Below are 24,983 nucleotides of genomic sequence, written 5' to 3' on the forward strand. Positions count from 1 at the left end.
ATGTTCTGCCATTCCTCCAAGAGCATCTTTTTTTAGTCACTCTTTGATGGAAGAGCTGCATTGCTCTACCCTTCTCCTTGTAACATACTTCAAGCAACATACTTGACCATGTTATGCTGATTGTTTTCTTCTTTAGTAATCCGTTTTTACTTTTGCTTTGAGATATTCCTCTACTGACAAGCCTTGATCAGCTGGCTATCTTCTTGTTAAACAGCATTGTGGTATACCCACATACATTCATGGTGCCAACTATTCTCTCCTATAGCCTCATGCATTTCTCTGACCTTTTCACCTTCTGCATCACTGTTGGAACTGCATTCATATTGACGCCATTTTAACCAAAGAATTCCCAAAGCTATTTTTCATGTTCTTTAGTAGACTTCAATTTTGTGCCACAGAAAATAGTCCACACATGTCCAAATTATGCAACATCCGCTGTACTATTTGCATTTTGCTCCACTGACAACCCCTGTACCAAGTCAGAAGCGCTTGTCTGTTATTCAGAGGTAGATTCGGGAGTAGGTCAATGTCTGCAGTGTCACTTGCTGTAGATTTAGTTGGTGCAAAGTAGGAATAAACACACACACCCTTAAAAAACAAACCCCCAAAAGTCTACATTACATAATCAGCCAAGTAAATGGATGGAACATAAAGCATGGGATGGTTCCTTGATAAGTTTTACTTGAAAATGTTATTTCATTTAAATAATGTATTACAATAGCCCGTTAGGCAAGAGAAACTCCAGTTAACATTTAGAGGTAAAGACAACAAATGAGTTGCCCTTTCAAGCTGGAAGACTAGAACAACCAGCAGTCACCGATTTGCTGAGAGGAGCACCTTCATGTAACTATAGGCACAGCAATACGCTCATTGGTCTCACTGATTGGTGCTTTTTAAGTAGGAAGTGCAATTTTTTAATGCGATTCCCATCTGTACTGGCAACCAGTCCAGTGGTGAGATTACTGGCTCACTGCACTTTGGAAGACAATGGAATAGCTTAATAGCCAATGATTTAAACTTTTTCCCCACTAACAGTATCTCATAAGTAAATCTGGCAGATAAAAGCACAAAAACGTACGCGCACACAGACACAAACAAAGTGACAAAGCTGTGTTGTGGTGAATGGGCTTTATTGGCATACATATTCCTTAGTCTCTGCACTTTTAGTGAAATATAAAGATTCAGCTTCAACGTAGTAATGCAAATTTCACACACATAGGAAATAGAGTCACAAAGCACTAGTTTGATGCCATCTTCATCAAAGCACACTTGTTCTTGAAACGCCACATGGCAAAAAAAAAAATCCTATGTGCAGGTAATGGTAGCGACCTGTAAAGTTTGCAGGTCTAAGGCACTGATTTCTGGTGTTTAGACATCCCAATTCAGATGCAGGATTTCAACAAATGAACACAATAAACAAACCAAGCTACTCTCAGCGTCATAATTGAAAATCGCACACACGCACACAGACACACACGCACACATTTCATATGCACCAGGTTATCGACGCGCCTAAGCTACTTCCACTGACAGTGAGGCTAGTCCTTCTGTTAAGAGTGATATTGAAAGCACAGGTATAGTGTTGTTGCTGGGTCCAGAGTAATGGCTTACCTGGATAATTTTGTACATCATTCAAACACTTCATCTAGACTTTGGTTTCAGGTTTCACCATGCTATATTCAGATCAGGTCTCAACGAAAGCTGGACCACTACATCTCGGAAAAGTAAGACACACATAGAGGGAAATGTTTAATCCCTCACAAAAAGGAAAAAAAGCACCAGAGAGACTTTACTAAGTATAACATGGGAACAAGATGAACTCCAACTCAAGCCAATAACATAATGTATAAAGAAGCAAACTTTTTTTTGGCAGCAATGTTATTATTTTAGCCGTAAGATACAAATAAATTCATGGTTGTGGTTGAACTAAAGCCTAAGAAAGCTAAAGAGAATGAAAGAGAAGTGCAATGGTCAGGTAGTGGCCTACTGTGGCAGTTCTACAGGCAACAAAATTTTGAAAAGCACTAGTAGCTCTACCTTGTTATGCAACATTCTGACAAGAGGTTGTACGAGGCGCCAAGCAGTCAGTTTTCTGTGTACTCAGCGCCTATATTTAAACAACCCTCAACCTCACTACCTTTTCAAACAGTGACTTCCATATTCCAAAACAGTGATAACTTGACAGTTTTCTTTTCGTAATAACTGCAAAAATATAAGGATTGTAGTAAAAAAAACATAAAACAAAAAGCAACCCCGAGGCTAGAGTAGGGTTGCAGTAATGCAATCAAACATGACAGTACTCAACACAAGGGAATCCACTGATACGCTTTGATTGAAACTAACAAACATCAACACAAACACTTAAAAATGTAAAAAAAAAAAAAAAGGATAATAATTAACAGAGCAGAGAAACATAATAAAGTGAGTTAAATCAAGTATGGAAGAAGGATGATGGCGTGCACCCTCTTCTTTCATTGCATCCCGACTTAGGCCTCCTTTGTGCTGGCCTTCATCTTCTCCACTGTCTCCTATGTTTAAAACAGGGAAAAGAAACGTGAGCTATAGTGTCTCATTTGACATGCTGACTGAAACAGTATTTCTGGAAATCGCACGCCTTTCCCGTTAATATCAGCACTGCATTTGTTTGAAGGTGAATTTGGTGTCACCTATCGAAACTTGTACACACGATGAACCACATTTGTTTACAGTGGCACTACCAAGTATTCTTCTGGGGTGCAGAGTACACGGCTTTGCTGACTCAGTCATAAGATAAGATAAGATAAGATAACCTTTATTAGTCCCACACGTGGGAAATTTGTCATGGCCTCAAGCCAGATTCCTAGAGCTACCTTGCGGACATCACGGTTACATTCACGCACACAAGCAGACGCACAAGTTACAAAAACAGCAATCTGCAAAAGATTTTGTACTTTTGCAGATTGTTCTAAATACATGTGCCAATTAGTCTACTCCTACTAAACCTAATGCACTGCCTGTGAATCAAAATAAGCAAGAAACGTTAAAGGAAGATGTCAACACATAAATCTGTTAAAGGTAAAAGAAACTCAAGCATTGATGGTTTTTTTTAAGGCCATCTGCCCTACATTTCATATCAGCAACATCATTTTATGGCTCTAAATTTGAAAACATCGCTCTCCTTTGGATTTATTGTTTCACTTGTTCTGTCAGAAGCAATAAAGCTGCTGATACTGTGGCTCGCCGAGCTCTGCCAGGTTGGAACGCATCAAATATTTACAGCGACCTATTCCTCTGTCGGTTGTATTGAGCAATTTGATTTGAAAGGAACTACAGGTAATCAAGGAATATAAAAGCAGGCACGAGGCTATTGGCTCATAAAGGTTATATTTAGTGGACCTTATAACCAATTCTACAAGCAGTGGACAGTGAATGAGCTTTGGAGTGCAGTAGAACCAAGTGGGGAGAAAATCAAATATTAGGTTCTAAGGTTGGGAAAACACTTATAATTTTTTGATTTATCTTGTCTTTAACTCGACTGATATACTGTACTTTTTTTGATGGGATTTAGTTTACAGATACACACCTGGTGCTTGTTGAGCTCGGCCACACGGAGGTTCCACTCCTCCTCAGTCATCTCCACTCCAGCATCTGCTAAGTCATCCACAGCTGGCTGGTTATCTGGTCAGATTACACAACGGTTAAGTGGAATGTGTGCGTGTAAACAAACAGGATAAATGCCATTTTCAGGTTTTTTTTACCAGTGCACGTCATGGCGGTGCAGACCCAGTTGCCGCATGCACAAACGCAGCGATTGCACTCCACCTGGGTCTCTGCTCCATCCTCATATGTTTCATCCTCCAAGGCACATTCTGCACAAAGATAAAGAACACGCTACCTAGATAAGGCCACAGATAAGACTCTAGTAGAACAATAAAAGTTTTACATTGGTACCAATTTTATGACTTTTACGAGTTGCCAGCATTTTAAAATGCTGCATCATTCATCCACCAGCATAACCACAGTGTCACATTCTTTTGGTTACTTTTGCTTAGTCACAAACACTCAGCAAAACAGCCAACGCCAAGCATAAAACCTTTGTGTGTAAACTGGAGAAACTATTATGTAAAAAGAGAAAAAAAATCAAATGCCTTAACCAGGCATGAAAATCTTGATTTGCATTTGAAATTTTGCATGTGGACTAAACCCAGAGTTTACACAGCTAACAGTTAGTTCACCAAATAAACGTGTGCGTCCTTGAATCTGGTGTAGCTCCAGAGTTAAGTCAACCGCAGAGATTGGCTGCTGGAGAAATGCCCCCTCTTCCTGCGAACTTTATCCCATATATATCAGCACCAGTCAACTGAACAGATTGAAGGGCTGAGTCTCAAAATCCTAAGAAAACAGCAGCTGCACTACTGAGCTTTCTGTGCTTCGGTCAATTTATATAGTAGATCTAATGGTGTGCTACATTATGTCAAAGTATCACTCCAAGCTCACTCTTCTCTGGTGGATTGAAGCCAGGCTTCAGGCAGTTAAGAAACTCATCAAAGCTCAGCTTCCAGTCGGCATTCTCATCGGAGAGCTCAATGAGGGCATCAACACACAGGCTCCTGGGGAACGAGAAGCACACAAACACAGAATAAATATTAGCTGTTACATACAGTAACAGTGGACCATTACAGAAACAATGCAAATGCTGTAAAAATCATTTTGATAGCTGCTTTTCTTTTTTTCTACACAGAGTGCAGGTGTTTTTACCAATATGGTTTCCCACAAGAGGCCTGCAATAATGTTTGCTCTGGCCAAGATCAGGTTCAATGACTTGTCTTAAAATAGTGCTGCAGCACAAAGATAAGATTTTCTGCGCACAAGCAGTACCATTGGAAAAATAAATATGTGAAGGCTCTCTCACCTCTTCCACTTCCACACTTTTTCGTAAACATGCAAACTTGCAGACACACTAACCGGAGCAGGTTGTTGCTCTCCTGGTCTGCATAGGACTGCAACTCCACAACTGACTCGTTGTGCTGGATGAATTTGAGCAGCTCTGAGGAGTCCAGCTGAGAATCACCACTGTCATATGACTGCAAACACACAGACTCATGTGCATGAGGATTGAACACAAAGAACTCTGTAAGAAGTCATTTGGGGTTCTGATCCACAGGCTGGGTAGGCTGTAGCGCTACATTAACATTTTTATTCATTTATTCATTTTTTTAAAATGACTAGTTGTTGTTCAAACTGATTTAGCATCCAAGCTGACTACTGTTTGACTACTGTACATGGGCTTCATATATGATGATGAAATAAGAAAATCTTGGGCATAAGTAAAGTTTTAAATCGTCCAACACAAAACCCCCCATCTTTTGCTATAATGGCATTCATGTCAAACCATGGAGAGGAAGGGGCCCTCCTCTGCAGAACAAAGTTCCTCATTAAACTGAATTATCACCACCAGCTGACTCGCTTGAAAGGTCTGTCACATGAATAATTAGACACAGTCCCAAGCAGCTTTAAAAAGCAGGCGGACTGAAAGAGGCCCGCGTGGACAAATAAACTGGGGTATTCTGTGAAAACACTGGTTTTGGAGCAGTGGTGAGCATAAAAACAGAAAAGGGTTAATTCTGCCTACCTTGAAGTATTTGAGCAGGATGTCAGAGAAGTTGGAACCCTTGACAAACCAGCCATCTGGGATAATCTCAGTTTGCAGCCACTGGATCACACGAGATCTTAACTCGTTGCGGTCAGCAGCATAGCAAACCACTGCAGGAGAGGGGATATTTCCAGAAGTCAGCAGCATGAATAAATAACCCAGTACACCTGGTATACTGTGCATCGGTGTATTCAGGCTCAATATGTTCTTTCAGTTAGACCATAAATGTCTGCTACTGTATAGCACGTGTGTTAGTAAACTGTAACCCATCCATGTAACCATGGACTAGACCTTAATATGCCAGTACAATCCAGTGAAAAAATTACAAATACATTCAGTTGTAAATTAATTTATATGTTTATATAACACGCAAACTTGATAAGGATAAGTGGAAGAAAAAGGATGGGTGAATGGATGTTTATATAAGCAAAAAGAGCATGCACGCACATACACATAAGCTTACCTGGACTGGCAGCGGCCTGTTCTGTTTTCTTTTCTAAAGGTGATTTGAAAAAAAGAGAGAGAAAGAAACAACATTTGATACAAAACCTGGAGAACATTATTGGAGATAAACATGTCTGTCACTGAACAATTGGCCAAAGGTCTGCAAAGAGCATGCTGTGACATAATGATTTTCCCTCGCTGACCTTTCTGTCACCGATCAATGTCCAGGCTAGCCTTCTTCAAGTTCTGCATTTTGTTTTCTTTCTTGTATCTTTCTTTCTAGTTGTACATTTTTGTTATTCCTTTGTGATTTCATTTTTATGTTTGATTTTCTTTCTGAAAATCAATGTAATTTCTTTTCTTTTCAGACTGCTGCTGCACTTCATGACACACACTGAGCACTTCTTCTCCCCGTACTTCTTTTCTCTCCTCACGTGTTTATACACCACTGCAGTATGCCACTAAATTTTTGTCTTCTCTCTGCTTTAATCTGTGTTTTTGTTCTGCCTCCCTATGCTGTGTTTTTCTTTTCTTGTCTTTGTCTTTCTCCTCATCCCCCAGCTGGTTGCAGCAGATGGCTGCCCCTCTCTGAGTTCGGTTCTGGCAGAGGTTTCTTCCTGTTAAAAGGGAGTTTTTCCTCAGGGATCTCCTTATTGTTGGGCTCTCACCAGAATATTGTAGGTTCTTTACTTTACAGTATGAAGTGCCTTGGGGAAGCTGTTTTTTTGATTTGGGGCTATATAAATAAACCTCAACTGAACTGAACCTCAGCTGAAATTAGTTTCAGAATTAGTTTTGCTTATTTATTTATTTATATGTATTATTTGCATTACTTATGTTGACCAAAGCATTTTAGATTATATATCACAGATTAAGGTCCAGTTAACTAAACAACTTCATGTCAGCAGGGACCAGCAGGGAAGTGAAAGTTCACTCGAGATCAGATAAGATACTAATACGAGATATATGAAGAGGTGGCTACAGGGCAGAGGTGTGATAAAAATGATAGTGCAGTGTCATGGAAGGGGACATTGTATGACTGTCAACCCAGTCACCTCACATTATCAGTTCAGTGAATGTATGCTAGTTCAGAGATCACATACTAATCAGTTTAATTGCTTACTATCAGCGCTTTCACAATTAGTCGGGTGAGCTAAATGACATTACTGAAAAGGGGCCAAATTGGCCTTTTTAGGCCTCCCATTGTCACATCTATTAGATCTCAGGGATTCACTTATACTTAAGCTTCTACTCTGTACCTGACAGTCCGGCAGAGCGATGTGGTGTCACCGCTGTTGTTCAACATCGTCATCGATGCGATAATGCGCAAAACATTCAAGGGCCGCCGCGGAGTCCAAGCCTTGACCGATCAATTTATCACCGATCTAATGTTCGCTGACGATAGCGCCATTTTTGCCGAAGACGACACCGAGGCGACTCACATCCTCTACTCCAAACCGTACGGCCTCAAGATTAACGCCGAGAAGACCAAAGTCCTGACCACCGATGGCTCACCAGCGATCGTCCACCTCGACAGTGTGCAGATCAAACAAGTCCAACAATTTAAATATCTGGGGTCCCTCGTCGAGGAGAAGAAAGTGGCATCATCAGTGGAGATACGCTCCAGAATTGGGCAGGCGGCGGAGTTCGCTTCCCTGCGCTGGTGCGTTTGGAAGAAGAACAACATCTCATTGACAAAGATCCGCCTTTACCGAACCCTGATCCTGCCCATTCTACTTTATGGCGCGGAGACGTGGACAATGCTCAAACACGACCTGAGCAAGCTCAAAGTTTTCCAAATGCGTTGCCTTAGATGCATTCTCGGCGTTTCCCTTCGCGACCCTCATTCGAATGACACCATCCTCACCAGCTGCGGCAGCCAACCGACGATCGGCGACCTAATCCAGCGCCGCCGACTCCGTTGGTTTGGCCACATTTGTCGAATGGACCAGAGCCGCTACCCCCATGGCCTACTATGGTTGACCCGCCCCACCGATTGGAGGGTGCATCGAAATGCACCAAAAAAGACATGGATGAAACAAATCCAGGATGATTTGAAGGCCCTTTGACTTGACCTCGAGCAGGCAAGAACCATCGCCTTAGATTGAAAAGCGTGGAAGATAATCGTTGGTCAAGCAAGAGAACCTGCGGCACCTACAGCAGCGCACTGGTTGCGCAGCCGACCACCGCCGCTGGTCGCCCGCTAAAGGACAAGAAGGAAGAAGGAAGGACCTGACAGTAACCTATGACTCTGACATTCGGTGTTATGAACACGAGATTTTTAGTCAGTGTTGTTAAATTCCTCTCTAGTAATTCAGTCATGACAGGTTCCAAACTGTGTTTTCATCTTTTCATCTCTATAGCATTCTCGTGTTATCTTGGCTTCCACTGCACTCTAAACAGTCAAGTATTTCGTTTTTGGAACAAAACAGAGCTGAATAGTATCAATTAGCTGCAATAGACTGCCAGCCTGTCCATGATGTACCCCACCTTTCACCATAATACAGTGGGGATATGCTCCAGCATCCCTGAATTAGATATGTGCAAGAAAATCAATGGATGGACCAATCAGTGCTTGATAGGTCAGTTGAATGAGAAACCTGATTTGCTATGTCCTATCCTATCAAAATGTTGTTTCTGTGTGTACATTTTTTAAATTGTAAAAATTAAAAAGAAGAAAGAAAAAACCCTGAAAACCGTTCAAGGCAAGAAAGATGATGATGTTAAAAAAAACATTTTTTAGCAAAAAATCATTTAACAATTTTTGAAAAATACATTTTCAATGTCTAACATGAAAATTATGCAACTTCCATTTCCATTTCCAAGGACGATTGTGTGATAATTATGCCGGTTTGAACTGTTTTATCAACATTTGTTATCCGTACCCTTGCAGTGTCCGTCGTGTGCCACTTGGATCTTCAGGCCAGTCAGACAAGCATCTCTGTGGAGCTCACAGTGATTCCTGTAGGTCTTACCATTGCTGCCACATACTGACCTCTTGTGGGGCTTACAGCTCTGCAAAGAAACAAAGTGCAAAGGGAATGAATGTGAAGTGAAACCAAAGTGAGTTTGTAATCCAAATCTATTATTTGGACATATATTGCTTCCTTGCGTAAAAGCAATGACCCGACACTCACCTCTATGCACAGACAGCTGGGCTCCCCCTTCTCATTGACAGCGCACTCCCTGCCGGCCCCGCAGAACACATTAGCACACACTTTGCTCTTGGTCTGCACCTCCTGTAAGGCAAAATAAGTTTGTGATGGTTGAACACAGGGCGGCGCTGTTGTGCTTTTCAAACAGAATAGCCAATCAAGTCAAACAGGAATCTGCAAACGGGATCCAAAACACAAATATTTAACTTTCACAATAAGCCATGTGGAACCAAACTCATGTCACAGATAAAGAGATCGTTTCGCCCAATTAACTGACAAGAGTCTGTCCCCTGATGGCATCCGAGATGAAAGCTCACCGATCTTGCACTGCACTCAGTCTAGGAGGTGATGATTTTTGTATCTGTTTCCTATCTTTTTTAGCAAGATACCAAGAATTACTTAAATCATTTTGGTAAATAAGCTCAGTTGCTTTGTGCACGTAGTGGTTCATAATGTTTCATTGGAGACTCTGAGGAATCCTCAAACAACTGACTGCATTTCAATTTTATTTGTTCCTTTCTCATCAACATGATAAGCAAAAAAGGCAATATTTACGTGCTCAAACAAATGTGTCCTGGTTTATTGCTTATCTTTGTTGTTTTTTTATGTGTGTGTTAGTATCTGCATTTTTAATGAGGTCTCCAGAGCTGTCTGAATTGTTGCCCTGTCAGTGACAGTTAGACTTGGATCCAGAAGTTGGCATGAAATAAGGCAGAATACAGAAAACATGTAAGTGGGATGAGTTCCTGCTGGACCATGCTGCCTCCTCGAAAATACTCTTTTTCTTTCATCCAAATGTCTCGAGCAAATCTGTTTCAGTTAAACAGCCTTTTCTCTCACATTTAGCGTGTCTCATTCGCTCTCGTTGACACTCATGGACACACACACCGTCTCATTTGCTCGTCTTGACATCTTGTGTTTGCTCATTTTAGGGACTGCCAGCAGACTCAAGAAATGAGCTCTAGCAACCAATCAGAAGACGCCAAGTGGAGCTCCAAGAGCTGGTTTATGACCCTCATTACCGCCTCCTTTCCCCATCTGTTTGTTTTTGTATGTGTGCCATTGTGTGTGCTTGCATTTGTTTGTGTGCGTACTCGTGTGTGTACAGGGTGTTTCCACATCTGGAGTCTGAGCTGTGTTTTCCTTTAGGCCCATTCCCATGCAGTGCAAAATCTTTTCTCCCCCCCCCCCACCCCCGACTCCACTCCTGCTCCCTAAGCTGCTGTTTCCTGTAACAGCGAGACAGAAGTTGGCCTTCTTTGTGTGCCTGCACGTGAGCTGGCTTCCAACTTTGTCTCTCTGTGTATGACTGCAAGGTCTGGTATGTAGGTCAAAATGAAGGTGGGATGTTGTTACTGAACCTTCTTGAGCTCTCATGATAAAATGTAACAGGATGGATTTCAGAGCTAAAGGGATGACAGTGGGGGAGCAGTCACATGCAATCATCACAGTGTAGCAATTTTGACTCAAAACTGGTGAGAGGAATTCGGTTCTATGCATGCTTCAGAGACATATACATACACACACTTCCTATCCTAAGATGAGGTCATGGAAAAATCTTCAAAGCAACCCCCCCGGCCTTGAACATGTTGGACAATTCAGTTTCTCAGACACAGATGGCAAGAGGCCTGTTGAAACCTGCAGAAACCTCCTCTGAGAACATGAATAATAGATGGGCTCCTTAAGATGAATCTGGTACAAACACGGAGTTCTGTCTGTCCATCTCCCTCCTAGCAGAACCAGCTGAGAATATCTGACATTTAGCTAATGAATACAGAGGTAGAAGGTCCCTTTTTTTGCAGCTGATTCATGAGCTTTGTTGCCATAGTGAGAACATATACTGGCTTCTTTTGATTACAGAAGTGTCAGTCAAGTAAGCCAGATGGAAGAAAGCCTCAAAATGAGATCTCAGCAGGGCTCTTTGGACATACAGTGCTGTGAAATAAGTATTTCTCCCTTCCTGAGTTCTTTTTTCATGTTTGTCACTCTTACATGTTGCAGATCATCACACCATTTTTTTCATTAGACAAAGATAACCAAAGTACAAATATACAGTACAAAGTGCAGTTTTTGAAATGATGATTTCATTTATGAAGGGAAACCAAACCTACCTAACCCTATGTGAAAAAGTAATAGTCTCTTAAACCTAATAACAGGTTGTGCCACCCTTCACAGCAAAAACTGCAATCAAGTGTTTGTGATAACTGGCAATGAGTCTTTCACATCACTGTGGAAAACTTTGGTCCACTCTTCTTTGCAGATCTGTTTTAAACATATAATTCATGCTCGAAAACTGATTCAAGTCTAATTCCAGTCCCAACGCTGACTAGGCCACTAGTTTTTGCTGCCAGCGGTGGCACAACCAGTTATTAGGTTTATGGAGCATTTACATTTCTTTCACACAGGGCCAGATAACCTTTTTTCTCCCCTTAATAAAGTAAATCATCATTTAAAAATGGTATCTTGTATCTTCTTAGGTTATCTTTGTCAAATATTAAAATCTCTTTGATTATCTGAAACATTTAAGTATGCCAAATATGCGATAAAATAAGAAATCATGAACAGGGCAAATACAGCACTGTAAAAGAAAATAACAGATGAAATAGTCTCTTCGTGTGTTCTTGGGATGCCACAAACGCAGTGCATAAAACATGCATGGACAATGCGGAGGGATAAATAAAAACTACACATAGCAAATGTCAGAGACATATGGTCACATTTCATGCGTCTAAGAGGAGAAAAATTAGTAGACTTTTAAATCCCCAAATATTGTAATCAGTAATTAGCTACTGATTACTTTTTTCAAGTAACTTGACCAACACTGGTAACAGCATATAGAATAGCATGCAGAAATAATACTCCAAATAACTTCCTGTAGGAGTAAAGCTGACAACTTCCCCAAAAAAGTAATCCCGTTACTTTACTGATTACTTATTTTCAAAAGTAATTAATTACTTAGTTACTTTTTAAAAACACGATTTACAACCTGAGTAGGTGATAAAGTGATAGATCTTTCAGTCCAGTTCTACTTTTTCTGCATAATCCATCATACAAAATGTAATCAAATGGAAAAGTCTCTTTTTAAAACTTGTTTTATTAGTTTTAATCTTTTAACTTTATGCATCAAGCAAAAATTTAATTATATGCAACATGCTCTGACTGGAAGAAATTTCTTTTAAACCTATTTAAACCTATTTTCTGCACATTCCAGCACATAAAATAAAATATTTTTTTGTGTTTACACTCACTCTTTCAAATAGATGCAAGTAAAACACAGCAGAAAATAAATAAAATCAAAGACTAGCGGTCCTGTTGCTCTATTTTCACCTGTAAAGCAGCACTGCGGTAGGCGGAGGTTTACCCTGGTGCAGGTGTGCCGCAGCGGTCAGTGGAAGAATCCGCGAGTTTCGCTGTGAGTTTCCCATTACGTCGTTGCGCACTCGGTGCTTGCTCGGAAGTTTAGGGGTTTTTTCGCTGTAAAAAGAAGTTTTCTTCCCACGCACGATGGACGCTAATGTTTTTGTCACTTTTTATGGAATCAAACTCAAAGTAAGGTCGGTACTTCCATGCTTTAAACGCTGCACGCTCATACTCTCTCCCGCAGTCGATCCATTGTTGATCTGCACACAGCTGTTGTCATGAACGTCGCACTTGCTTACGTCACTGTCGTGAGACATTCTCGCAAAAAAATCACGGTTTTAGTAACGCAGTAACGCAGCGTTCCTACGGGAAAGTAACGGTAATCTAATTACTGTTTTTGCAATAGTAATCCCTTACTTTACTCGTTACTTGAAAAAAGTAATCGGATTACAGTAACGCGTTACTGCCCATCTCAGGCTGTTACAACATAAAAGCTTAATTTATTTACTTGAGTGTTAGTAGCCTGAAAATATGAGAAGTTTTTTTTAATCATTGTTGTTATCACTATTTTACTTTATTTGGTAAAGAGCTTCCCATGTTTCCCCTCTTTGAATCTTTATGTAGTTCCAAGTTCATACGCTGAGATTGATATCAATGTTTTTATTCAAGTGGGTATCACTTTCTGTTTACACATTGTAGGGACTTGGCATCAACCTCACCATAACTAAAAGGCACTCATTAACACAGTCACCAGCAGAGCAGACATAAAATAAGACATGACACAAAGTCAGCACAAACAAAAACACACCCATTATGCATGTCCCAGATAAATTATTATTTTTAATTTACTGACAACAACTGCCTTCTTTCCCATTTAAAGCCAATCAGTGTTCTCATAAGAGACTGGTGAATCATACCAGAGTCCTTCATACAAAGAGCTTCCCTAAGCTCATTACAGTCAATACGGACACATTTCACAGCTCACGACACTAATCTCTTGCCCCGCGTTTCACATGTTTTCTATTTCAGTGTTTTAGTCACGAGGCTGAAACGACTTAAAGGTTTCTAAAAGACTTTTTTTTCTCCAAAAACTCTTTGCATCATTTCCATCTTTTTATATCAGCGTGGCAACTCTCATTTCAAGTCTTGCTTTCATTTCTGCTATTCTTTAGTTCTTTCTCTTGTCATCTCATCTCTAGCACCATGCCCTTTTACAGATGCAAGACACGTGTCTGTGAACGAAGGCCAGCCTTGAAGAGCTAGATGGAAATCAGAGGAGGAAAATAAGAGAATAGTAAGAGTCTGAATAAAAGGAGAAAGTTGTGAGGACAGTCTGAATATTAAGAAAGAGGTGGGTAGTGAAGAAGAGGAGGGGGGCATACGAGCATGTTATATGGCTCGTTGATGAGGCGGACTTGAGTTAAAGTGGAACACATCCTTGCTTTAGAGAACAAAATGCCCTTTTATCTTTTATCCAATGAAGACAACAGTGAAAAGGCACACTAACTAAAGGCACCTAAAGGCACCTTGCACAACACATAAAAAGCATCAGAACATCTGCTCTGCCTTTGCACGCCTTTCTTATCTCTGTGTCCTCAAAGACTCAAAACAGTACAAGCAGCAGCATATTTGTCTGTATTTGCATGCTTAGTGTGTGTACCTTCAAATATCTTGGAGATGTTCCACTAATCGAACAAGCCGATCAATGCCTCTCTACTGTTGATGTCATTTACAGCCACCGTGAGCACTTCCCATATTGCACCCTGCCCCTTATTAGCATAGAAAACATTAACCTAGAGATTGCACTGAAGTCCCTGCCATAGATATGCCTACAACAGTGAAGAGAATAATGGAAGCAACTGCAAAAAAGCAGTAAGTGCAATAAATACAGAGTGTGGCATTTCTAATAATACTAAAAGATTAGTTTCATCTGTTTGATTGGATTAGTTTTGGACACAATAAATCTAATTCAATAGAATCCAATACAACGAGCCTGCAGTTCGACTGTTTTCACATAGAGCTTCTTTTGCCTGTCTGCTGTGTTCGAGAGGTGTTGATTCAGCGCTACTTTCACTGTGTAGGCTGTACTTTCTGGTGCTGTTCATTCGTGCTGCATTATAAAAAGGTACAGGGTAGATCAGCTTGAGCTGCTTCAACATCTGTATGACACATAGAGTTTCATCGATATCTGAATGTGAAAGGCTCGAAAAGGCTTTTCAAGAAGTTTGGATTTAATGCACGGGTGTAAGAGACACCTCACTGTAAATGATGCAGGCTGGGCCACTTGAAATATTGAAATGCTGAATAACAATGAAGGAACTACAGCACACTGTTACACATGCTGCTGTCGTGCTGAGACACTGATAAGGCTTCGGTTTGTGAGGAAGCAGAGGAAATATTTACAGTGATATTGAAATCTAATCTAAGTATGCACACAGTTGTCTGTTCAATTTACTGCTTATAAAAAGCATCTATTTCCCCGTATTTACATAACAAACTGGCAAATTTGAAGAAAAATGAAAACTATCACAAGCAAAAAAAAGAAAGACTACTGAAATGAGAAAAATAACAAGTAAATTATTTTCTTTTGATTAAAAAAATTAGCTTTTTCAAAAACATGTCACGTCCTTGCACAGAGTTGGTTGAGAAAGGTTATATAAAAAGTCTTACATTTGAATATAGGAGTGAAGGAAAAGTTCTACACTTTAGAGGAAAAGGTAGATTTTTTTTTTGAGAAACTGAGAAGAGCGAGGCTAGTACCAGTCACACAGGCCTACAGAACAATTAGCGTCCTCTGGTCACTAGATAATAATATCTATTCCCAGACCAACTGGAGGTTTCTGGCAGTCAAAACATTGCAATCGCCCTTAGTCTACATGGAATACAGTCACTTGTCTGCCAGCACTCACCAACTGCTTGCCGAGCAGGAGTGAAAATATGACAAGTGTAATCCAAAATGTACACAAAGTTAAAATTGTGCTGTTCGAAATGTGTTGGCTGCAGTGTGAATGTTGAAGGTGAACATTCTCCGTTTCCAGCTGTCTTTCCTTCAAAGTAATCTGCTAGTGACCAAAGCAATCACAGGGATCTTTTTAATGCAGCACCGTCTTTGTGACCTATTTCACCCAGCGACAGTCAGGAATGCACATTCTTGCCTAGTGACTGGAGATTGCTGGGGGTCAGAATCTGAGGCCTAAGCTACAAAAAGCTAGGCTGTTGACTGCAGCTTCAGAAGTGCTTCAGAGACAGTGGTTTCTCCTTTCATATAACTCCCTCCAAGGAGGTGCATAAGTCTATTTAAACAAATGCTGACGTGGAGGAGATGTGCACTAAAACGTGATTTTACTTTGAGCGAGGCAATAACAGTGACAGATAGAGACAGTCAGCATGACAGATGGACAGACAAATGCATTACCTCTAAATGCAACCGAGTGTTTTACAAGAGATTCTATGTAACAATGAGGTGAAAAATGAAAGAAACACAAGACTGAAAGGCAGGAAATGTAGACAAGAGACATAATCAGGAGAATGAGAAGGTAAGAGGGGTTCATTCCCGAGCCATGTAGTGCCTCAGCTGGAACCCGACCCAGTTTGCCTTGAGCCAAAATCTCCTCAGTATTTGGGTCATAAAGGTGGCCCTGCTCTTCCCCTCTCCAGCGTTTTCCCCATGGTGTCCCTCCAGCGTTAGATTGTCTAACACTCTTCAGCTCCATCAGACATGAGTCCATGCCAGGAGCAGACAGAACAGGGAGGGCTCAAAATTGAGCAACTTGTTTCCCCTTAACTTCTAATCAGAAGAGAAGTGGAGTGCAGCCAAAGAAGAAAACCACTTACCCGATACACTGCAAGCTAACTGCGATCCAGTTTACTCCCTTAAGGAATTTTAACGAGATGATGGGAAGAAATATTTTTTTTTTTTGGTTTTGAGTCATTACAGAAAGCTGTCTCTTTTGCCTTCAATAATTCACATTGCTCCATTCTCAGACTCTGTTGCCTTTCCCCCCCTCTGTGAATCTGTGTCTTCATTTATATCAAATCAGTTTCAGTCTCATTTCTTCTGTACTTGACAGCCTCGTGAGATCAGATGTACAGTAAAGCCTCCACTCAGAAACAGGCAGTCAGCCCATCAAAAAGACACGATCGACTGCCATGCTTCCTTTTGGCTCAAATATCTGCTTAGTATTTCATGGATTACATGACAAGTGATCGCCAGCAGTTGAGAGCAGTATGTGTCCTTGAAATAATGAGGCCAAAGAAGAACTAATTTGAGCGGTTTATAAGAGCACTAGGGGTGGTCTCAAATGTTCTCTGAGGGACCAGGTCCGAGATTAAATCTTCAGAAACAAAAGGGCTCAGAGTAACGACCAGTTTACAGAGTTCTGCCTGTTATTCTCGTCCCTGTTTCTTATTCAGTGTAAAAGGAATGCACCAATGGATGGGATGATGTCACCCCAGTCTGCAGCCTGTTATTTTACACCCAGCAGCCTCATTGTTCAAAAGCTGAAATGCAGCAACTAAACTGAAAAGAGACATGGGGGAAAAAAGAAGAAATAGAAGAGGGAGATAACAGAAATACACGGTAAGATAAGTGTAGCAGAGAAACAGAGAGAGTGAGAAAATGGAGAAAGCAAGAAGTACAAGACTAAAGAAAAGCAGGAAATAAGTCACCGTCTGGGCAGAGCAACATCTGCTAGCAGTTAAAACGTCACCAGAGAACACAAAATGCTGTGAACGCAGCACCGCCCCAGGCCCGCCCTCCCCTGTTCACCCCGCTGTCACTCTGCTCGGACAAAAACGTCCCCTGTCCTCACTACCTGCTTCATCTTAACCTCTAGTCAAGTTTTCTTTCTTATCATCATTTTCAATAATTTCTCATCTATTTTGCCTTTAATTTTTTAATCCCTTTCTTTGACTCTTTACAGATAATCTTGCTCATTTCCCCTTATCCTTTTAAACTTTCTCTCTTTGCTCACTTTGTCACCTTTCTTTCCCCTCTGAACCACCCCCCACCCCCCTCTGTTCTCTGCATTTTTCCACCACGAGGAAGGGCAAGTGAGGGGGATGGGGAGGGTGGGCCAATGCAGGCTCACACTCAGTCTAGGGGAATGAGGAGACTCCCTGCCCTCCTCTCTGCTCCCTCTTTGAGGCCAGTGTAGGGGCTAATGTCAAACGCTTTTGTACAAGGGAAAGTCCAATTAGAGACTGCAAGATGTATTTAGTGTGTGTAGACATTTCAAACCTGTTGTGAGATCAGACCTTCATTATATTTAAACAACTGTATTTTGCCTTCCTTTTAATCAAAACCTTTCAAAGTATGTCAGGATACAGCGAGAGAAGAAACAATCAAAATGTTATCTGATTCACAGAAAGTAAGTCAACTGTTTCATTAAGGCACTGTGGCCACTGTATCAGGCGCATGTGTTCACTAGGGGTGCAACGATACTCGTATCGATATTGAACCGTTCAATACAGTGCTTTCGGTTCGGTAGCATATGTATCGAACAATACAAAATTTGTAATTTATTTTATCAGCTTTCCTTCTGACGATGCTGTCTGTGTTGAGAGCTCAGTGGATCTGCGTTCGACTACTCCGCCTAGGCTGCACTGTTGAGCGCAGATCCACTGAGCGCAGCACAAGCTAGCAAGACAGAAGCTAAGCTCCTTGCAACATGGCAAATTGAACCTCCCCCACCCTCATTCAGATCTGGCCTTTGGAACTATTTTGATCTTCATGTGAAGTATGACCCTGATGGTAAGGGCATCATGGACAAAAGTAAGACAGTGTGTCGGATGTGCCACGCAATGCTCAATTACGTGGGTGGGAACTACTGCATTAGCGCAGTTAGCTCGTTAACGTGTTGACGTCGTCCAGCCCCACGCACGGGGCGATCCGCGGTAGCTCGTTAACGGAGATTTGCCGTGTTGTGGTGTTAACGTCATTTCAGATTAACACTGACAGCACTAGTGGGAACACAATGAATATGACTGCACATTTACGCCGACATCATCCTAGTGCAAAGACAAGTGGAAGCAGACAAAAACAACAAGCACGCATGCTACAAACTTTACCCGAGTCATTTAGACAGCCGTTAGCACATGATTCTCCTTATGGGGACCTGATATGTTTAATATCTGTCAGTGCGCCCCAGGGCAGCTGTACCTACAATGTAGCTTGCCATCACCAGTGTGTGAATGTGTGTGTGAATGGGTGAATGACTGAATGTAGTGTGAAGCGCTTTGGGGTCCTTAAGGACTGAGTAAAGCGCTATACAAATGCAGGCCATTTACCAATATGCTGCTGAGAATATAGCCCAGAAGAAGCGTATAGTATAGCTTTTATTTTGGAAAGAGCCATTTCTCTGTAATAAACTCTCTTTTCCAAAGATGAGTGATTCCTCAATCAGATAGAATTATTATTTTATCCCTGTGTTGTTTCAGCAACATTAAATTTAAAAACTGTACGTTTGAGTTAAAATATATAGAATAGAATAGAATAGAATAGAATTCAACTTTATTGTCATTGCACATGCACAGGTACAGGGCAACGAAATGCAGTTTGCATCCATCCAGAAGTGCTTTAGTGATATAGATATATTACAATATATATTAGCAATAATATAGATATGTGAGTATCTATATTAGTGCACCCCTAGTGTTCACGTGTTCCTTGTTAGCACAGATATTTATTCAGCCAATCATATGGAAGCAAACTGACATATTTAGGCAGGTAGACGTGGTCAAGACAAGCTGCGGAAGCTACAACTAATTATTAGAATGGAGGAGAACGGTGATTTAAGTGACCCAGACTGGTCTCGGGATTTCAAAAACTGCCAAACTTCTGGGATTTTCCAGCACAACCATCTCTAGGGTTTAGAGAGAATGGTCTGAAAACAGAAAATCTCCAATGAGCAGCAGTTCTCTTGGTAAAAATGTCTTGATACCGGTTCAGGCTAGTGGTGGTGGTGCACTGGTGTTGAGGGGAAAGTTTCTTGGCTTCAGCCTACCTGAGTACTGGTGCTGACAATGTCCAGCAGGATAACACACTATGTCACAAACCTCAGATCATCTCAAACACATCTCCTGAACTTAACAATGAGATCACTGTTCTCTAATGGCCTCCACAGTCACAAGATCTTTTTTCTGCAGACCATCGTTGTATTTTGGATCATGTGCTATATAGACCAAGCAATCACCTGGGCTCAGAGAACTTAATTGGCAGATTAAACAGTAATGAAATTTAGCATTGTTGTAATCTAAGAACTTGCAAGTCACACTTTTTCATGGTTCTTGAAATTCCTCATGACATTTTAAATTACAGATTTTTAGTACTTTTTCTTTTCCTTTGGGTTTGACAATCAAAGTCATCCCCCCTGCTTTGTATCGTGTCTCATTCGTACTAAAATAGACGGAGAAAAGAGCCTCTCACTATGTATCAGTCACGGCTGAGGTATTTGAGCTATAAATGATCAAACTGAATGAAACAGTCATCTGCGCACTCCAATCTATTCAAAAATCTTTTTACCGGTAATTAGCGAGCTTCACAGTATACTGCAGTGAGGCTAATCATGGGATGTTCTTTTAACCTTTTGTACTTCAGCTTTCACTTGCTACCTGTTCATGCCTTGAAGAAGACTGAAAGGGTGCTAATTAAAGGGATTTTTTTATGAAGAAGTGGCTTCCTTCCACACATATTAACCACATTTTTGATCACTTGAAGAGCTGCGGTTGATACGTTTTTTGACCTCTGCTGAGCTACATCAAATCCAGCTTAAACTACTTATTTTATTACAATTGTTCATCCTGCAGATTACTTTCTCAGCTGACTCTTTAGAGAAGTAGGATGTGTTGTAAAGGGAAAACTATTATGTCCTAAAGCAGTGGTCCCCAACCCCCGAGTTGTTTGGTACCGAGGGTTGAGGCTCGGGTATGAAATGTATGGTTTTCAGGGTTTTTATTGTTATTTTTTTAAGCGTTTTTATTGTTAACTTGATTTCCCTGGGTCTTTTCCCATGTGTTATGAATACATCTTTTTATGGTAGCGGTACTGGTTTTATTTTGTTGTATTTAAAGGCCAGTATATTGTCAGACATAAACTGGTCCAAAAAAGGTCGGGGACCGCTGTCCTAAAGCATGCAACACACCCTGGTGTAGCAAACAGCACCAACACACTCATAGTACAGTGACTCAAATCAATGAAATGCTTTTATTCAGCACCGGTGGTGGTACAATACCACCACCAGAGAAAAACAAGCTCCATCAAAGTTGTTTTGCCCCAAAGGAAAAAAAAAAACTATATATTTTTAACCATCATTTTTTTATGTTAGGGTGTAATATACTGAATAACAGGAAAATTGACAGATTTCTGTAGCAAACAGGCTGTATGTGGATCAATCATGGTTGTGCGCACAGTCACCCTTTGCAGGCCCTTGAGCAAGGTTTCTGCATGTGATAAGAGAGGTATGCTACATTATAGAGTGCTCTCTTATCACATAGATCACAAGAAAATGGAAGAGTTACAAAAGCTCAAAACAGCCACTTTAGCCTCTATGTTTTTTGCTCAGTGTTGGAAAACAGCAGTGTTCGCTTGTTGATCATTCCTCCTACAGTTAAGCCTGTTCAACAGAAAAAAAACTGCATTGCATATACAGGGCGTGATCTGTCTTTGACAGGTCACTGGACACAGAATAATCTCTGCTGGAAGTAAATATTTGTAGAAGTTTTGTTTTTTAAGATGTCAAGCTCACAGTGATGTTCATTACATTTTCCAAGAGCTTAAAGTGGGCAGAAAAGCAGCAAACAGTCAGTCATCAGTAAATTACCTACTTTTGCTTTTTAATTTTTATGATTGAAAATGATGCATTACCTCATTCTTTACAAAATGCTCAGAGAACCCTTTGGTGCCAGTCTTTGTGATTTGCGTGGGTGCCTGTGTTAATTTATGTGTGAGTGCAGAGTACCGGTAATGATAAGACACCAGTACAGCTGCTAAGCTAAATGAGGACTCCTTTCAAGCCAAGCCAAGAGTGAGGAGAACACACTGCAGGGACGTGAAACGTAACACACCTCTTCTTTCTCTACCCCTACACCACACAGCCAAGTCTTACCTCACTCCCAGTCTGCCTGCTGTAATTGCATGACATCTCCTTCCTGTTTTACATCACTATCTCACCGCCCTGAACAATCTCTGCACGGGATCCATGACTGAATGTCGAGCTACAGTAATTAGAGCAGGCTCATACGGACAGAGGACACGGCGTCCCCTCATGCTTATGTTCTCTCCACCTGGGCAGATATTTTTAGCCCACCTTGTATGGGAAAGAACAAGCATCAACATGGCAACATGGCGGGTTGCCCGAGAGCATTTAGCTCAATCAGGGTGCAACAAATCCAGGGCCAGAAAGAAAAAGGGATCCAGCTCCTTCATTTTTTCATGTTTTCTTTGTTACGTGAAATGTTGTCCTGGCGAACTAGTCTGGCTGCCTGTTGATGCCAGAGCGCCATAAACTAAATTAACCAATGTGTCATTCACCGTGGATGATGCACAATAACACAATAACACTGCATGCCATAACAGCGGAAATATAAACACTCTCCCCCCTCTGTTTATATGCGGCTGTGCGCACACATGTCCCCCGAGGCCGCAAAGTCTTACGACTTTCACTATGCCTGCATCCGACCTCGTTTGCATATCAAGCTCCCGGTGTGTTTGAGTAAGACATCAAGGTTTTTTTTCCCAAGATGCATATCTGCTTTCCAGCCCGCGGGCACACACACAAACAGAGTTTTGAGTCTCGACCCCGGCCACCCTGTCACACTGCATTTCTGAGCAGCTTATCTTCAAACGCAGCAAATTCTCACCTCAAGAAGCACACACGCATTCGACTTCTTAATAGATCAGGAGTTCGTTTCCACATTTTAATAGCCTAAACTCGTGCCAGCAAATAAAAACACAATCGATCCTCTTTTCAGTGATCTTTCCAGCTTTTTTAGTGATGTGTATACAGTCAATTTAACATGCATCCCATCGTTGATACACAAGCTAAATAGATACCCTATAGGCTCAGATTCACCTCTTTGCTGCAACTTGTTGACCTTCGTTAGACAGCACGCTGGTATGCCAGTTCAGGCCCTTCTCACAGCCTGTCAACAGGCCATATATTATCAAGAGAATTACCTTTGGAGAACAGATGCCTCTTTTTTTAATGGGTGCCCATTACTTTGCGGGTCCACCCAACAACAACTGCCGTTTGTTCTATCCCATCTAGGACATACCTCACAGATCACGGCCATAGATTCAATTAGGAGGCACACAATCCCACATTTAACAGCCAGCGGGTAAAGATAGGAAGAGCAGGGGAAGGTCAGCCGGGGTAGCCGGCACATCAGTCTATGAGCAGTGTTGCAGTTCCGACACTAATGGCCATCTGCATTAAGCCATAAAGACAGGCTCGGCCACAGATAATTGATTTATCTTTCACATGTGGCATTGCTCTAACCTGCTGAAAAATCCCTCTAATTAGGCTACAGTTATTACCGTGTTTATATCATCCTCCTGTTTTTGTTGTGCCGGTCAACAGAGGAGTCAGCACAAAGCCAGGTGTTCAACAGCTGCGTCCACTGAGGGTCCAGGCCATCATCAAGTGCCACCTGGCATGTGTGTGCTTGCTCGTTCTTCGAGGAATAATTTGGGACATAGAACAAATGACTTTTTGCCAAGTTATATGAGAACATCCATCCTGCTTTCAGGTCTGCATAATAATTAGGGAGGTACAATGAGCAGCTGGTTGGCATAGATTGCCACAAAAGCTAGAAACAAAGGAAAAAGAATCATTTTTTACAAGAGACCATGTGCTGGATCACAAAGACATTCTTGTAGTTTGCTTTCTTTTTTCTTTTTTTTTTACTCTTGGATATCTTGATAGCTGTTTCCATAACTATAAATTTGTTATTCTTGCACAATCACAACAGACATCTCAGAACAGGAAACTTGCCAGTCTTCATGCTCAGCTCAGCTAACTGACTGCTAGGTTTACTTTTAATCATATTTAGGCTTACTGAGCATCCACCCCAGACAGTAAGCTTCACTCATTCTTCAAACCCACTGACATATACGAGCCCATCTGTCACCCCTGTGAGATGCTTAAACTTTAATAATTGCACGCTGTTTCAGTTAATCATTCTTGTGTGCAATCGGGCCACCTACTAACAGCACATCCTGGTGTTTACCTAGAGAGGAGACTACTTAGCACTGCAGTGTGATACCCATGAGGTGAGCATTCTCACAGCTCTTGAGGCACTCACTGCCCTGCAGACAAACACACATGCTCCCCGACCAACCACCAAAACAAACATTATGCCATTAGAGCAGCTGCCAGTTGGCACCAAAACACCCTCCAGTATTGATGAAGAGTGTCATCCCCCCCAGAGATTTGTGAAAGCTAAACCCATTCTCCTTCACAGCTGTCTGTCACTCCTCTCGTCCTCTCATGGCACATGTCAGCTTTTGTTGCGATGTTACCTTCAAAAATCACAACTCAGCAAAACAAAAACAGAGAATAGGTGAAGGACTTCTCTTTGTGCGGTCAGCAAACAAGATGGAAAATGTGAAGGTTTAAGAAATATGTGCGCTCACTTTTCCAGTGCCTCATGGGTGCAACCTCATTAACAACAATACCCCAAGTGGAAGAAAGCAAACTAGTCAGAATGTGTCTGTAATGACGCTCATGATTGCCGTAATTGTGTGGTTCCGCTTAGGAAGATAAACAACCCAGCCTACATCACATAGACACAATACAGCCTTGAAAACCCAACTATAAATGGCCCATTTTCACCACGGCACCAAGTTTTCTCCAATAAAATACTTTTTTTCTTCTTCTCGTTTTCCAGATGTGTTGAAGCTCAACAAAGCTGTTGTTTGGCTGCCTTGTTTTTTTTTAGCGGTTATAAAGTGTTCAGTACAGGCGTAAAACGGCTGATTCCAATATGAAGCCTCGCAAAGACAACTGTTTGAAGAAAAGAAAAAGAAAAGAGCAAACTTACCTCCGCGTTGTACAAAGCTACGGAGAGCAGAAGGAGCACAGCCACACTTCGGAACATCTGGACAAAAAAAAGGAGGGGAAAAGAGAGAGAAAGTATGGTTTTATGGGAAAAGAATGAGCCAGCGACAGTGTCCATTCGTTTTCATACCATTCATATTGTCAAGACAAACTTGTGGAAAAGCCAAATTTTAGTCCTCTACATTACCATTTTATATTCGGCTTGGGAAATCTGCTCGGAAAAGGGGTGCTGGTCCGGATATCTGTCGGGACGCAGTCGAGCAGAATTGCCGAGATTTCAAGAAATTTGAGGAGCGCTGAGGAATTCCTGCCAGTCCGTCAGTCTCTCCTCCTCCT

At 41.4% G+C, this 24,983-nt stretch overlaps 1 protein-coding gene across 1 annotated transcript; it reads right to left on the reverse strand.

Moving 5' to 3' along the window:
• Positions 1 to 1,111: 1,111 nt before the first annotated feature.
• Positions 1,112 to 24,983, reverse strand: fstl1b (follistatin-like 1b). The gene is made up of 11 exons (XM_026144873.2): positions 24,835 to 24,983; positions 24,631 to 24,687; positions 9,214 to 9,315; positions 8,962 to 9,091; positions 6,096 to 6,128; positions 5,612 to 5,742; positions 4,945 to 5,063; positions 4,477 to 4,589; positions 3,738 to 3,848; positions 3,563 to 3,657; positions 1,112 to 2,528 (listed from the first exon to the last, which is right to left on the reverse strand). The coding sequence occupies exons 1-11, from the start codon at positions 24,835 to 24,837 to the stop codon at positions 2,487 to 2,489; spliced, it is 936 nt and encodes a 311-aa protein (XP_026000658.1). The 5' UTR covers positions 24,838 to 24,983; the 3' UTR covers positions 1,112 to 2,486.

This window comes from Astatotilapia calliptera, chromosome 16, assembly GCF_964374335.1.
Source record: "Astatotilapia calliptera chromosome 16, fAstCal68.1, whole genome shotgun sequence".
Classification (NCBI taxonomy): domain Eukaryota; kingdom Metazoa; phylum Chordata; class Actinopteri; order Cichliformes; family Cichlidae; genus Astatotilapia; species Astatotilapia calliptera.

Bases quoted from the DNA above. Each gene is read 5' to 3' on its own strand.
- fstl1b (XM_026144873.2), bottom strand. The intron at 9,092-9,213 runs GTGAGTGTCGGG...GTTTCTTTGCAG, and splicing joins CCAGCTGTCTGTGCATAGAG to AGCTGTAAGCCCCACAAGAG. The intron at 3,849-4,476 runs GTGAGCTTGGAG...ATCTTTGTGCAG, and splicing joins CTTCAATCCACCAGAGAAGA to AATGTGCCTTGGAGGATGAA.